General features: G+C 37.2%; 1 protein-coding gene across 1 annotated transcript in view; it reads right to left on the reverse strand.

Annotated features, from left to right (window-relative positions):
* Positions 1 to 17,527, reverse strand: part of LOC128013733 (low-density lipoprotein receptor-related protein 5) — a 63,570-nt gene that overhangs the window by 42,221 nt on the left and 3,822 nt on the right. The window contains exons 2-6 of the mRNA XM_052596913.1: positions 11,819 to 12,019; positions 10,521 to 10,740; positions 5,612 to 5,809; positions 2,677 to 2,873; positions 463 to 594 (exon numbers count right to left, since the gene is read on the reverse strand). Coding sequence (XP_052452873.1) covers positions 463 to 594; positions 2,677 to 2,873; positions 5,612 to 5,809; positions 10,521 to 10,740; positions 11,819 to 12,019 — 948 coding nt within the window. The remainder of the gene's footprint in view (positions 1 to 462; positions 595 to 2,676; positions 2,874 to 5,611; positions 5,810 to 10,520; positions 10,741 to 11,818; positions 12,020 to 17,527) is intronic.

Consider the following 17,527-nt stretch of genomic DNA (forward strand, 5'->3'; position numbering starts at 1 on the left):
CTACCAGCTCTTCATCTAGACTAAAATTCTCATTACAAAGAGAAATAGAAGCTAATTGTGTCAGCTGTTGTGGAAAACCGTTATTATTCATGATTGCAGAATCATAGGAGAGTGATTTTGACTAAATAGTATACTTAAATGAACCACCATCTGTCAAACATTAGTCTCTGTCATGGTCTTCTGTGCAGGACGGCATGCTAATGTTTTATAGATGCACAGTATGCCAATCCTCATACCAAAACCAGCCCATGAAAGGCCACAGTTCATAAAAATCTAATTTTACGCTTGAGAGCAAGAACATCATAATAAAATTACAAATGAAACAAAACCATTCCATGCTCTTCATAGAGAAGCAGCCATATCTATCTATCTGTCTGTCTGTCTGTCTGTCTGTCTGTCTGTCTGTCCATCTACCATATACTTTTTGGGTCTTTTTAGCATTTAAACATGTTTTTTTTTTACCTGGTCGACAAGTCTTTCCATCTTCTTTGAGTTTAACCCCAGTTGGACAAGCACAGCTATAGAAGGGCGGCACGGGAGAGAGGAGACACAGGTGGGAACAGCCTCCATTTCTTTCACTGCATGGAGTTTGAACTGTGGAGCAATGACAGGGAAAGAGAAAAGCTATAAAACTGCTGTTTACCTAACATTACGGCAAAGAGCAATGACCTCTTGGTTAAAAAATTACCAGAAAACACAGTCATCTATAGAGTGTGTGAATGTTTCACCAAATCCCCACCTTAATTTGAGAAAGTTAATCAGATAGGGTGATTAATGTGTCAGAGCACTAAATTATATTGTAAATACAGGTCTGGTATATAAATAACCACGGCTTGAATGCATTAAGCTTACTCTTTTATTGCTCAGGAAACTTTAAAGTTAATTTTTTGTGTCTTAGTTATGCTGTGCTAAATTTAGGCAAACCTGAAAATCTCACAAGGAACTTAATTTATTAACACTTATGTCTAGGAGATGTAATCTAATATGTGATTTTACTTTACTTTTAATTGACTTGACGTGTTATTTTCGAGATTTCGATCACACGATGCATTATTTGGCACCAAATGGCCATGAACTTCCTTCTCATCTGTGACACGACAAATTAGAAAAGCCCTGCTCAGTTCCTAAACAAAACTGCAACCCTTGAATAAAAGCAGGTGGCAGCAAAACATTTTATTTCCTGTAACAGGTTTTTCCATTTCCACCAGGTCACGCTCTGCTCGTCGCAGCCTCTCAGAAAACGCATCTGCTCCATCAGGAAAACACAGACGGCCCTGACCCAACACTTGTTATCCATGCTGCTCACAGATGTGGTGTCTGCCCATCTCACTGACTGATAACTGGTCCACGGCTCAAGGACACATGAGGAAATTCACTAAATACCAATACAGGCACATTTGTGAGGACAAAGTATAATGCTTGACTATGCAACTGCAATAATATAAATACATATATTTAAAAAATTAATTATTAAAGAAATTAATTTACGTTTACACTATTATTAAAAACTTTGGGTTTAGTTTTTTTAATATTTTATTTTAGTTTTTTAAGAAATTTTATTTTATTCTCCAAGAATGCATTGAATTGATCAAAAGTGACAATATAGACAGTTGTATATATTATTATAAAAGCATACACAACTTTTCTTAAACATTAATAAGAATAAAAGCATTTTATTATTTCTGAAATATCAAGTAGACTGGAGTAATGCCTGCTGAAAATGCATATTTTCCATCACAGGAATTAATTACATATTAAAATAAAAACAACTACTTTTTAACTGCAGTAATATTTCACATTATTCTGTTACTAAATTTTTGATTAAATAAATTCAGTCTTACTGAGACTCTTGTGCATGAAAAAAAAACGTTAACAATTTTCACTATATTTTATATATTTTTTCTTTTTATTTCATCAGCAGTATTCTAAATATTTTATAATTGCTTTTATCTGTTATATTAGATATTCAAGTTTAACAAAACTTTTTTTGTTTTTGTTTGAAGGCTAATGCTAAAACTTTTCCCAAGTGCCCACTGGAACCTGCTTGAACCACCTTGGTTGAAATCACTAGTCTCCATCTTCACTGTTTGTTTGCATGATGATTGCTTCATCCTTTCTTTATCATCTTACCTCCAACACAACAAACATTTACCTAGTGGGGACTTTGCAGGCTGTTAAATGTTTCGGAGCAATCCACACCCACATCCTCACACACACACACACACACACACACAGACTAAGGTGGGGGTGGGATCGTGCTGGGACTGTTCCCCGTCTCCACTGAGGGACTGTGTTTATTTGTTCAGAGTGGAATGCAGAACACTTGAAAAATTTCATTCCCTGAGAACTATTCTCCCCAGATTGCCTCACGGGCCAAAAGGCCGACACTTTTACAAAGAGACAGTACAGTAAGTGCTGAAAGAATGACCTAAAATATTAAACATGGAATGTGAAGGATCTCTTGAGGGAAACTGACCTGAGCCCAACATTGAAGATTACTGATCCTTCACTAACATGAAAATTTGATGTGCATTAGAGCTTCAAATCAGTCTGAATCTTAGGGCCAGCACTTAAACCTCATGGGTCCTGGGATAAAATGTGTATTTTGTTCTGGTTTGATAAAAACCCAACCATCTATCATCTAGTGTTGTGAGTTCCTGAGGTGAGTTCACTCACTGTTGGGCTGGCGCTCTTGGCCCAGCACCTGGATGTCCATCGGCGAGTAAATGCCGCTGAGAATTTCTCTCCGTTTCTCTCCAGTATATTTGTTGCAGGCATGGATGGATCGGGTCTGCCAGTCTGTCCAGTAGAGTGTCTTTTCATAAAGAGTGAGGGCGAATGGGTGAGTGAGGGACCCCTCCACAATAGCCTCCCTGTAAGCATCAACACATATATGTAAATACACTCCCAACATATGTTGCATTTTGGTTGTTAGATGCTTTTTAAATGATGCACGACAGCTCAAAACTTCAAGGTCTGTTTTATTCAGCAAGAATGCATTGGCGACAAATCGTAAAAATCGGACTTCTTCCAAGTCTTATCTTGATCTTATAATAATATTACCACTCCTTAATCTGCACGTTTCTACCCATGGTGTCACCATTGTGTATTTGCAAGCGACAATGGTCACAGACATAATCGTTTTTGTAACTCATTTGTGTTTTTAACATAAACTTGTGTGTACTTGACAGTTTAAGTGCAATGAGACATGAAAGAGAACTTAGTTTAGTACTCAAATGCTGTCTGCCATGCTCTATTTAAAAAATAAATAAAAAAATAAATAAATAAATTGTATCAGTTTCCAAATTTTTTTAAATAAAATATATCTGTCAGTTGGTTTCATGTATTCATCACCCCTCTGTTTGACCAAAATTCACAAGTTAGACCAGCACTGAGGAGTAAAAACCAGCCTGGACCAGCTTGGAATGTCTAGTCTTTCAGCAGGGAACATGCATTCCAAGGCAGCTTGCTTTATGAATCCAGTCGGAATTCTTTATATGGGAATTCATTCCAGTAAATGTAAGTTAGGGACTCTGGTTGTCCTGCATGTCTTAATTTCAAAGACATAAGAGGCCTACAGGTATTACCCTTTCCAAAAGGCGTATAGAAAGGGAATTTAAGACCACAACAACAAGCCAGCAACATCAACTGAGGACTGAGGTCTTTTTTAGACCCTTCAGGAAATCTGGAGCTCATGCGAAACCGAACCACCCCACCCCCTCCCTTTGGGGGGCCCGTAGGACTTCTTTTCCAAGAAGAGGGGGGAATTAAACAAATCAGGCTGTCATCGACCAGTAAGACCGCATCTGTTTCGGTCGTTAGTAGGGAGTCATCCTGTTCTGTAACGGCACAGCTGCCCTTATTAAGTGAAGTTCCCCCGGAGTCCATCGGAGCACCGTGTGGCGCGTTTGTCTGGCCGAACGGTGGACTTCTGAACCACCGGACATAAATAAACAGGAGCGGTTCAAAGCAACAAGTGTTCAGAACCGTAGTGCCGCAGTATTCGGAGAAGCGTGGCTCATCAATCACGGAGCTGTAGTGGGTCGAGAGGGGATAAATTTTCCCAGTTAGGTCGGGGGAGTCAGTGTGCGTGAGTCTGCATGGAGGAGTTAGACTTGACATGTTGTTCACCCTCCTGATTTTTAATAGCGGGTGACGAACAGCGGAATGGGGGTGGAGTAGTGGAGGGGGGTCAGCACCCTGGAAAGGTAATTACAAACAGATTTTTCACAGCTTTTGACGCACTCTTGGTAGTGAAAGAGATGTTTGAAGCCAGCAAACTGAAAAGGCTATTAAACAAAGGTGTCCAGGCTCTTTTATTTGAAAAACAACCGAGTGTAAGTGTTTGAAGAAAAGCGCTAACAAATTTACATTACGACGTGACACTGAGCAGAATCCCTCTTAAGCGTCTATTCGTCAGCCAATTCTGTGTGAGGACAGCAGAACCTTAAAATTAATTTCTTAATGCCACAAGTGTCATAAAAAGGCTGGAATAAAGTGCGCACTAATGATTCGCAGATGTACGACAACTGCTATTACTCACATCTGATTCAGTCAAAAAGACCTTTGACAGAATTACACTAATGCTCTGCACTGTTTTTCAAGTTACAAAACAAATGTGGGCAAAGTATAACCATGCAAAGTAAATTATTACTTAAGAGTAAACATAAAAACTTTGTGGAAAAACAAGCAAAGAACAGGAAGAAAAAAAAAACTTTTTTTTTATTGAAGGATATGACTTGAAAAAGAAGGAACCAACCATTAATTTTTTTATTTTTTTTTACATTTAATCATACTTTTCAGATTTACCATTATTTTAATATTATAATAAATTAAAAATATATATTATCACATATATATTAATCTACACTTTATTGAAATTCTAAAAATTTAAGTTATAAATGCATCCATTTAACTGGAAATTTAACATTTTAATCAATTTAATAAATAATAAAATGAAACCTTTTCAGATTGACAACTACAGGAATGTGTATGCCATTAAAGAAAATGCAAGACTCAATGATTATGAAAATTATATTTACATTTTCTTTTTAACCAAATTAAAAAATTACATCACTTTAAACTGCTGCCTTTTTGGTATACTAGGACTAACACTTAATTGAATTCAGTTCTACTCTAAAACAATGAAGGAATCTATTGTCACGTCTCTATGATATTTTGGTCTCTAGATATAGGACATGTTCCTCCTTCAATGACGTCTGCTGGACTACAGGCCTAGCCAGACCATACGACTCCTGCAGATCGACTAGCAATGCAAATCTTAACATAGCAGAGGGTCTGACATACCTTTCTTTATTGAAGTTGCTACAAAATCCTACACACACAAAAGGAAATGTAACCCTTTGGCTTTGGGGCCCGAATCATACCCATAATGCCAGGCGGGATCAGGTTACAGTGGTATATGGCACGGAGGTCATCTCAAGTTAAGAGTGGGCGGAAGTAGGGAGGGGGTCTCAAACCTGGCCTACGTGCAGGGAGTGTTTGTATTGGGCCACAGACTCCATACCATTTGGTTTCAATCCGGATGGGAAAGGGAAAGAAATACAAGGAGATGGATTGAGAATAAGTGTGAAAGAATGAGGAAACTGACCGAGCCGTTCCGTCCAAGTTGGCCCTGTGGATGAAGCTGAGCTTGGCATCCGCCCAGTAGAGCTTCTGCTCCTCGAGGTCAATGGTCAGTCCATTGGGCCAGTAGATTTGCTTCTGGACAATGATTTGTCGACTGCTGCCGTCCATTCCCGCCCTTTCGATTCTCGGCTCCTCCCCCCAGTCAGTCCAATACATGTACCTGAGAAGAAAAAAAACAGGCGTCAGTCAGCTGGTTTCCATTTTCCAAGAGAAAACAAAGTGAAAACTAGTCAACCAGTCAACCCTCTGACTAGATGTTGAAAATATATAGTTTTCACATCCGTATTTCCAAGAAGTATAACATGCAATCAGTAAAAAAAAAAAAAAGAGCAAACAAACTATAGTACAGTATGACATGGAGATGTTTGCAACGGTTTACGCATTGACTGGAAGCTGCTCAAGGTTAGGCAACATGGATTTGGAGTTAGACTAAACAAACGTTTCAAGAGCAGGCTGTTTTCAAAGCAAACCATATCAGCGTTATATTTGCCAGAGCCTGTCTCGCTTGAAACACTTCGTATGAGAGAAACAAAACACAGCAACCAAACCAAAGCATTTGCTAAAACAACTTTTTTTTTTGGCAAAAAGGCTTTTTTAATGTGTTTAGGAAATACTTGGAGTCCATAATTTGCATTAAAATAAATGGACTGTAAACTAGTCATACGAACCTAAAAATATTAAATATAATAAATAAATAAAAACACTGTGTAAAAGGAATAGTTCATCCATAAACCTGGAGCCGCAAGATGAATGTATACACAATCCAAAATTGTGATATGGCTTTTCAAATCTCAAATATTCATATACTTAAATATATGTGCTGTATGTTTCAGAGTGAAGCACATCACTGTATACATTTACACACAAGTAACTCACAATTCATTGTTTTCTGTTTCTCAGAGCAACTTTAACACTGAAGAAAAGAGATGGGAGTGAGTAAATGATGATAATTACAATTTGAGTAAACTGCTCATTTCAAAACACCAATACTATCATAGTTAAGGAGACACCAAACTTGCAAAATGGAATTACTTAAAATTTGTATTATAACTGAAGCACAATTGACAAACGGTGGTATTATCTTGACGACATTTCAGTGAGCTGTTAAATGGTATGGACTGCCTTTATCAGCAATGGTTAAGTTGTTTTATGCTTTCCTTGACCAGAACAATGCCCTGTTCATGCTGTAACGCATCATGTGTGAATCTAGCCGTTTTTGTAGGTCACGTATAGCCTATTAGCCTATTTGTGAGGGAATAACGACGCAACTAAAGAAATTATATTACAAATGTGCAGTTAAACTAACTGTCCAATCAACACAAAAAAGTAAACCTTTTAGGAATTAAAGGAGAAAAATGGAGAATGAAGACAAAAAAAAAAGACAACTGAAAACAGAAAATATGCATAAAGGGAAGCATTCGCCCAGGGAAGCCGTGATTACTTGTAGCGTACAAGCTAAGACAGCAAGCGTGTCGCCAACGGAAACACTTATCAAATCTCATGCCAGCAGGGAGACCAAGCATGAAAACTCAACCAGCCCTTCCTCCCCTGAGAAGCATCCTATTAGCCTGCCTGTGGCTCCAACGGTTGTACGGCATTTTTCTCAATTAGGAACTTTAGCATTACACCGCTGCCCAAATCTGATGGCTGACAGAACAAAGAGGCGGTTGAACAATGGTTTTACAGAATGCCGTAACAAGGACAATAACTCAAGAGTGGTCTGCTAATTGACCAGCTGTCTATGAAAGTTTACATTTATAGCCTTTAAAGCACCAAAGCTAGAGGAATCGAATAGGATAAATTATGTAGTATAATTTAATGGCTAAAAGGTGCACATTTACAACGGGCAAATTTTTGCCTTCAAAAAGGTGAAATTTCCTCACGGGCTCAAGCTGGTCAGATGAATTTGCCGCGTTGACCAACACCAAGTTGCTTGGTTTGAAATTTCACAGAGATTTCACCTTACATCTAGCAGAAGTTAGCGCAATGGCTACATTTTTTACTTTAGTTCATACAATTACGTGTATCATGTTTATATGATTATCAGCACATTTTTAAAAACACATCTGCTAAAATCTAGATTACAGGAGTTCCTCAGAAGGCTAATGCTAACATAAAGAGTGTAGTACTCTCACATTTGCCATATTTATAACTAAAATGTTTTGCTAAGTCTCCTTTTGCTGTTGTTACCAAAACTAGGTAATGGTAAATGGACTGCATTTATATAGGTATCTCATTAAAGAAAAATTCTCATGCAAAGACGTCAGTGGAGACAAACAACCAGTGTCAGCATCTCTGGAGTGCGTGCGAGCGAGTTTGTTGTGCTTTTGTCTGTGTTATTCACAGATATAAACCTGACGCTTGGCCACGCAACAGAGAATATCAACTGGAGCCACCCAAAGAAAGGAGATTGTGGAATGTCTACAGAAGATGGCAGAACGTCTCCAAACGTTAAATACCAGGTACATCTTTAATATATAACGCCACATAAAACACTTTTGTCAGATATTTGGACGTGCCATGCCTGCCTGGCTATAAATACAAAAGTATTTTTTGGTCTTACTTTAAAATTCAAGAAGAGTCAGCAAACTTAACACGGCAATAAATAAAAAAGATCCATTCTTTTCATCTGATGGTAATTCATCTTTTCACTCCTCCCAAGCCTCTTTTGGAGAATGTGAAAACAATGAACGTGTCTTGAGATCAGACAAACATAATTCAGGGGCCCCTGCATGCGGTTGCTCTCACTCTGAGCGGGTTGTAAAAAGCAGAGCCCCCCCTTTCTGTGATCTGAAGCAGGGGCCCGACAGAGGTCTTGGATCTCCATGGTAAATCTCAACTCAAAGCTCTCAGGCGGTGACAATAAGAAAATAAAAGCACATGAAGCTTATATTAAGTATGTCTGCTCAAAAATGCCAGACATTATCTTTCGGATTGCAGTGTAACTGGAGAACGGATCTCTCGGTCTGAAAATTTCTTCTAAATGCAATGAACTTCACAAAACAGGCAGCTAATGTTTTGAAAAAAAAAGCAAGCGGTATGGATGTGTTTCTTTAGGCTACAGGCCAGGAACTGTGTCTGGCTCCATTTTGAATGTCTTCATCATACACCGCACAAAGTGAAATGCATTCTGGGGAAAAAGCTCCCAGCTCTTGGGTGTCATAAATACAGAATGAGCTAAAATCCTTGTGTTCGCAACTAGGTGGATGATAAAAATGTGAAACGCACAGTTCAGCAGCAGTGCATTTAGCTTTTTTTAACCTCAACTCGGGCCGACACGACCGTAAACAGACTGACAGACTATAAAGGTAATATTTGTTCACTTGTATGCTATGTATGTATGCTAAATGCACACATACTCTACATATAACATAAAAAAGAAAGTTTAAGGAACATGTATTACAAATACAAAAAATAACAGCCTTCTTATAGTATTAATGTAGATTCAAATGTATATATTGACATACGTGTATACATAAATACACACAAACATGTAAATGTATGTACATATTCACGCACACAGACACAAAATGTGAATTGTATGTGATATTGGACATAAATGTATTAATAAATATTGAACTTTTATATTTATCTATTATTTTAGTAATTGTGTCATTAATTATACTTATTCTATAGTTATGAAATGTATAATTAAATATTAATAATTTAATACATCAATATATTTAATATATTATACGTCTAATTAATCAGTGTTTATATATATATATATATATATATATATGTGTGTGTGTGTGTGTGTGTGTGTGTGTGTGTGTGTGTGTGTATGCATATATGTATGTGTGTGTATATATACACGTATGTGTGTATTAGTTCTGTCAATTAAACATTATTAAATCGCATCCAATTTAAAAGTTTTTGTTTACATAATGAGTATTGTTGTGTATATATATATATATATATATATATATATATATATATATATATATAAAAAGACACACAGCATATTTTGAAAATATTTACATGCATATATTTATATTCAAATAATTAATTTATAAATAATATATAAATATATTTCATATATAAACATAACATTTTCTGAAAAATGCATGTGTGTGTATTTATACATAATAAATATACACAGTACACACACGCATGCATTATGTTAACAAAAATTATTTTGTATAAAAAGAGAAATATGTATACTATATATAAAAAATATTTAAAATAAAGATCTAATATAAAACAAAATCTATGCAATTTTTATTATGCAATATTATTTTTATTATTTTATTAATATAATTAATAATATTGTTATTATAATTACTGATGTTGTTTTATGTGACAGACGACAGGAGTGAATTGCAATGCTAAAAATCAAATAAATCACAACAAAAATTAGACAAAAAAGCCTTAAAAATTGTATTTGCTGATATCATTGTTAAAACTGTTACAATCCCACAACTATAAGACGGCACAGACAGTGACTCACATTACCTAACATGTCTCAAGCCAAGTACGTGCATACAATTTAAGCCAGGGCTTAAGTAATGCGAGTGAGAGCCATCTCTCAGAACTCAAGTTACATGTTGCATATAAACACGCAAACTTGCCAGCAAAGTCGGAGCGGACACACAAGTGGAATCTACTTCGGGCTTGACACACGGCACCAGGAGAGTAGAGGTTTGTCATGCAGGACCTACACACCGCACAACAACAGGAAACAGCCTGAACGCTACGTTGCATCCCAATCTCCCTTTTGGGGAGTTCTAATGCCCTATAAATAAACAACCAGGCCATGCATTAATGAACGCTGGGGGTCAAGGGTGGAAGGACGCATGTGGAGACCACCCACTGAATGGAGGATGGGGATGAGAGAAAGAGGAAATGAGAGCAGAGAGGAAGGGACTGACCTATGAGCAGGGTTTAGCGCTATCGCCCTGGGCTGGTCGAGATCTTGCCAGAAGAGCACCTTACGAGAGGTGCCGTCCAAGTTGGCCACTTCGATGCGGTTCGTCTCAGAGTCGGTCCAGTAGAGTTTGCGTCCGAGCCAGTCGCAGGCTAAGCCATCGGGAGAATCCAGACCTGATACCACCACCGTCTGCCCTTTGCCCAGTGTGGCCTCCTTCATAGCTGAAAAACAAGGCCTCCATTCAGTTCCACAACAGTATTATCAGTTTAGGCAGACCTCAAATGTTTCATTCTGCCTCCAGATAATGATACAACATTAGGGCTGTGCTAAAGTAGGATTGCTGCACACAGAATTAATTAATTTTACAGTCCTACAAGACTGAAAAATTGTGCCAAATGGCATCTCGTAAACAATCACATGCATAGTTTGAATATGTGGAAGCACTGTGGTTATTTGCCAATATTACCGTATTTTCCGGACTATAAGTCGCACTTTTTTTCATAGTTTGGCTAGTCCTGCGACTTAATAGTCAGGTGCAACTTATTTATCAAAATTAATTTGACACGAGCCGAGAGAAATTAACCAATAGAAAAAAATACCGTCTCCAGCCACCAGAGGGCGCTCTATGCTGCTCAGTGCTCCTGTAGCCTACAATGAAAACATAGAGCGCCCTCTCGCGGCTGGAGATGGTAATGTTTCTCTTGGTTCTTGGTTCTAAATAAATGCGACTTATAGTCCGATGTGACTTATATATGTTTTTTTCCTCGTCATGATGTATTTTTGGACTGATGCGACTTATACTCAGGTGCGACTTATAGTCCGAAACATACAGTATTTATTAAAAAAAAATCAATCTATCCATCAACATTAAAATATATTTAACTGATGAATTTGGATATTTAATTGATGATTACATGCAATTTAAATAAATCCAGTTTTTTTTTTTTTTTTTATTCTGACTTTCTGCCATCACAGGAATCAATGTAACATTTCAAAATGTTAGAAAACAGAAACGTCTGTGTAAACAAGTCTTGTAATAGCTTTTTTGTAACATTACATCGCAGTACTACAATTTTTACTGTATTTTGATCAAATAAATGCAGGTTTGGTGAACATAAAAGACTTTGGTAACACTTTAGTGTAAGGACCAACTTACTAATAACTTACTAATTACTTACTAATATATAATATATAATAAAAAATATATATAAATATAATTATATTAGATAAACATATTAGATAATTAACTATTCATTATAAATTAACTATTTATAGTTAACTATAAAGCACTGATCTTACAGTTAGTAGAGAGGTTGTAGTAAGTCTGTTTGATGGCCTCTTCACTGACGTCCGTCCAGAATATCAGGCCCTCCGAGAAGAGAAAGTCTACTGCAGCAGCATCCTCAAGATCGCCGACAACTACAGTGGACTCCGTCCGCCCCACCTCTGCATCCACCAGCCGGACGTCCCGCCGGTTGGCAAAGAGCAGCAAGGGAGAACCTGGAGGCAAAAGACGGATATGACCAAAAATATGAGCAAGATTTCATTTCACTTGGTTAAACCATGGAACAGACAATAACATTTTCTTTACAAATTATGACTCCGCATTCCTGCTACCAAGGAATCCGCCATTTCAAAAAACATGCTTCGTAATCCACTCCGTCTGTCTGCAGCAACCCAGGCTCCCTGTCTCTAAATAATCTGTGTTTTTCATGAACTCGTCGCAATAAATGAGAGGCACATGTGACGCTCTCTGGGGAGTGAATAGAAGAGGAAACAACGGAAATGTCTGCCCTTCATTTTGGCACCCAGACATCTCTACGGGGAAAGCCAGTTGGCACCTCGCACCCGTCCGCATATGCCAGCAAACGCCACTCACGTCGCAGTCAATAACTTCCAGGGGGTGAGGACATATGATGTCAGTAGATGCACAATGCCTATGGTGAGAGTGCTGAGGGTTGGGACGTCCTGCTGTGGTTTACCAGCATGCCACATGTTACCAGTGATAAGTAACTGCAGGTTTCCGTTATTCTGGGTGATGCTATTAATAATAACATGTAAAACTCCTCATAGGTAAATATTATCCATAAAAAGCCTAGTGGGTCATATTTGGTTAGCAAATTTCAACACCCTCTAAATTATCAACACGATCAAAACTTGCAATCTACAACATGCTTCCGGTTATATTTGGTGATTTTACCTTTTAGTATCATTCTAAATCTATTCTAAAATGGCATATTTTTCCTCAGTTTGGGCCTTGAGTAAAACTGAGGTGCTTTCCCTCCTCAATTACGAGATCCATATTCTCCTAAATCACGTAAAAGCCTGATGCATCAAAATAAAGCTGGTTAAAGGTTAAAATCTAAAAAAGTTGAAGTATAATGACATCGGAGCTATTCATTGCAAGTCTGGAGGATTCTTTTCTCACCCATTTTGTCAGCTGTTATGTAAAAAGTCTGATCTTTTAGAAAAGTAAACAAACCACATGATTTCAGTCATCATTCATGTCTGTGGCATAAACTTTGCAGGATGAGTTACGTGCCAAAGTTTAATACCTGTGATTAGAGGTTTGCTTAGAGTCCAACCTAAAGCATGAGCAAAAGTAACAGCAATTCTTGCTTTATTTTGAGATTTCGATAGTCCTAAAGTGGCATTTTCCACCACGTGATCGCAGCTTTCTGCCCAGGCCGGTATCCACTAAGCATGCAGTCTTATGAGACTACACAGTGCACAATATGTGATTTGGTGTTATCTGTAAGCAAACACCGCAGCAATTTCTGGCTTGAGGGTTATTTTATCAACAACCACCAGGAAGGAAAACCAGCACGTAAGTCTGTACGTTCTGTAAAGATCTTCTGTGGAAAAAAAGGTGCTAGCGAACCACAACAGATCTCCTATATTTAAGAGTCATCACATTTAACTTTATGAATCACTGGCTAGCTGGGATAACATAACATAACATCTTTTTTTCAAAAATAAGTAAGTTCAAAAGTAAATATAGTTTGTTTTATAACCATAATATTAAATTATTCACCTAATGTTATCAAAATAAAGTTAAGAAAAAAAAAAGAAAAAAAAGTAAGGCATCCTCAACCACTATTTTCTCCACATTATATGAAAATGACAAAAACAAAAACAACCTAAAACCACATTAGGTCAGGATGAATAATTAAATGTGTTCATTTATTTATAATATTTATGAACATTTATTTAAAATGTACTTAAAGATTGTCAGACCTATTAAACTAGCTTAAAAGGTTGAACCTAAATAAATGTTATGCTAGAAGATAGGGCTGTCGAATGCGATTTTCATGCGCATATTGTCAGTAAAGGCACTCTTGTGATAAGTAGTATATGTCCAGGACGTGCGTACAGATCAGGGTTGCCAGGTTTTCAAAACAAATCCTGCCCACTTGCTTTTCAAAACTAGCCCAAACGCGTTTCCAGGAGGTAAAAATTCGCATTTTAGGGGCTAAACATCACATTATTGGTATTAGGGTCACTTCAACCAGTGGACATGAAAAACAACAGCAGACTTGGCAACACTGGTTCAGGTGGAGCAGCATTTACTACACAGAGCCATAGTCTACCGACAAGCTACTCAAAATCGCTTTCAAAATAGACAAAGAATCGCCTCCGATTCTGAAATTGATTTTGTGTGGATTTTCTGTTAACTACGGCTCTGTGTAGTAAAGGCCAATCATTGTTGCCAAGACCCCAATACAAATAACGTGATGTTTAGCTCCTAAAATGCAAATTTTACCAATTGAACCCCGCCAAAAAAAACTGTATTTTATTGCCCGGAACGAAACGCGATTAGGCTGGTTTTGAGAAGTGATTGGGCAGGTTTTGTATTGAAAACCTGGCAATCCTGATCTGAACGCACTTGCTGGACATATACTACTAATCACAAGAGTGCCTTTACTGACAATATGTGCATGAAAATCGCATTAGATTTTTTGCACAGCCTTACTATAAAAATCTAACTTTTTTGAGCTAAAAAAGGTGAAAAGTTTGAAGGAACTGAAGGAAGAGGAGATTTAGGCCGGATGCTCAGTTGCTAGTCACGTCATTTAAATTATAAGTGCCTTCCTGCTTAAGAATACACATAAAAAATTTAAATACACGTCGCAGTACCCGCAAAATAAAAATGAGACATTTCACAAAGGATGTTTACATAAGGTCCACAAGAGAAATTCAAATAGTTGAATTAAAAAAAATTACCCTGTTCAAAAGTTTACATACGCTTGATTCCTAATACTGGTTTTACCTGGATGATCTTTTTTTTTTTTTTAAGTTGTTCATGAGTTCTTCAGAAAATCCTTCAGGTCCCACAAATTCTTTGGTTTTGAACCCTTTCCAACAATGACTGTATGATTTTAAGATCAATCTTTCCACACTGAGGACAACTGAGGGACTATTACAAAAAGTTCAAGCACTCACTGACGCTCCAGAAGGAAAAACGATTCATTAAAATTCAGGGGTGTGAACTTTTGAACAAAATATTATTTTGCCTAAATATTTTCTTCTTTTTTTATATATTTTTTTTATTTAGCACTGCCCGTCAAATGCTACAGAAGATACTTACATGTTTCCCAGAAGACAAAACAATTTAAATATACCCTGTTCTTCAAGTTCAGAAAGTTTTCACCTCCAGGCTCTTAATGTATGGTTTTTCCTTCTGGAGCATCAGTGAGCGTTTGAATCCTCTGTAATAGCTGCATATGAGTCCCTCAGTTGACCTCAGTGTGAAAAGACTGATCTCAAAATCATACAGTTACTATTGGAAAGGGTTCAATTACACAGATGCTATAGTTTAATTGTTCAGGACAAACAAGGGACTCAGGAACAACTATCACAAAAAAATCTCACTCCGGTAATAAACACACTTTTAAGAATCAAGCGTATGTAAACTTTTGAACTGGGTCATTTTTTTTAAATTCAACTTTTATATTCTCTTGTGGACTGTATTTAAACGTCTTTTGTGTGAAATATCTTATTAAGGTAAGTACTAAATGCATTTTGGTCTCTCTTATTTCAGTCAAATAATTAACATTTTCCAGGTGTTGTTGACCACAACTGTATGCATTTAGTCATTTCCACTTATAACACTCTTGAGAAGTCAGATTCTATAGATACTTACCTCTATCCTGGGTCGTTCAAAACTATTTAAGAACATAATTTCCAAGACAAATTACCAAATGCAAAACCAAACCTTTTGAACTCCACTTTTCCTACAGTTGTCGCAAACCAAATGCCCAGCTAAGACCACAAGAAGTGTCTTGCAATAATTTGGCAAGTTTAAACACAACTTTAGCGTGACTTACAGTTGTATACACTACATCCAAACACAGCACTCCGTCTATTAAACACTGACAGAGGCGTGAAGTACACACACTGCGTAAGCAACAGACCCCACACATCAAACTATAATCGCTCGTCCTCATTCCATCTAGCCCACAGATTGTTTCTTCAATCATTTGGTCCACCTCTTTCACTCCTTTCTTCCATCTTTCCGACTACAAAGACAGATGTGCTCAAATCACTGTGAAAAGGAGATGCAGGTCTATTCTTTCTTCTTATCAGCCAGATTCTTCAAGCATATACATATTACACAGTTTGGTGGGACTATTGGCAATGTGCATGGCATTTAAGCGGCATAATTGCAGCATATGCCTCCATCTGCACAGAAAAGCCTTTGGAATGGTCCAGCAGAGCCTGGGAGGACTCTGACACCTCCTTCCCCGGCGACCACAGAGCAGTGGGGATTAAAAAGATAACCTCGTCCCAACAGCTGCACTGTTTTATGAGAGAGACAGACCTCTGCGGCCCAAATGTGCAAGAAAAAACACCATCACCACCAGCATGATGCAGATGAACCACAAACAGCCCCCCCACCACCACCACAATCTCCCACCCAAATAGAAGATTACTCCGTTCATTTCGTTTAGTACAACCAAACAAATTAGCTGATGGACAGCTAGGGTATAGTTCAAGAAAAGCAGATTCTCAGTCTTGGGGTTCTCTCTTTATCACTTTATGTGTGTTTGGAGAGAAATAACATTCTTGAAAAAAAATAAATAAAATTATTTAAAATAGATTTCATGACATTCACTAAGGACAAATCATATGTTGCCCTGGAGCACAAAATCAGTCTTAAAATCGCTGGGGTATATTTTTAGCAATAGCCAAAAATACATTGTATGGGTCCAATTTTTTTTTAGCTTTTATGCCAAAAACCATTAGGGTATTAAGTAAAGATCATGTTCCATGAAGATATTTTGTAAATTTCCTACTGTAAATATATCAAAACGTAATTTTTGATTAGAAATATGCATTGCTAAAAATTCATTTGAAAAACTTTAAAGGTGATTTTCTCAGACGTTTAGATTTTTTTTTTTTTTTTTTTGCACACTCAGATTTCAGATATTCAAACAGTTGTAAATCGGACAGATATTGTCCTATCCTAACAAACCATACATCAAAGGAAAGCTTATTTATTCAGCTTATTTATTCAGCTTTTAGATGATTTAGAAAATTGACACTTAATACTGGTTTTGTGGTCCAGGGAATGAATGAATGGATGGATGGATAGATAGAAAGGGTGGAGCGGTTCAACTTACTCACGGTTCGGTTTGTATCTAGGTTTAAGAGTCACGGTTTTGGTATGGTTAAATATGTGCTATATTTAGGGGAAAAACTATACTGTCAAATTAAAATAAAGAAAATAAGAATAATCTAAATACAAGCAACAGAAAAAAACTAATCTATGCTAAGCTACAGCTACAGTGCTCCCACCAGACCCAGAGATCGTCTGAATGGATTCGAAAATTGGAAAACTCAACTGTTAATCTCTAGAGGAGCTGGAAAATGAGCCTATTTTAAAAAATAGAGGAGTGTTTCTTTAAGTTGAACCGTGGTCCTGGTGCACGCCGAACCATGTGTGGAGAACTGTACTTTTCAATTTTTCACTAAGAACCGTTCTACCCCTAATAGACAGACAGATAG

Source organism: Carassius gibelio, chromosome B25, assembly GCF_023724105.1.
Source record: "Carassius gibelio isolate Cgi1373 ecotype wild population from Czech Republic chromosome B25, carGib1.2-hapl.c, whole genome shotgun sequence".
Classification (NCBI taxonomy): Eukaryota; Metazoa; Chordata; class Actinopteri; order Cypriniformes; family Cyprinidae; genus Carassius; species Carassius gibelio.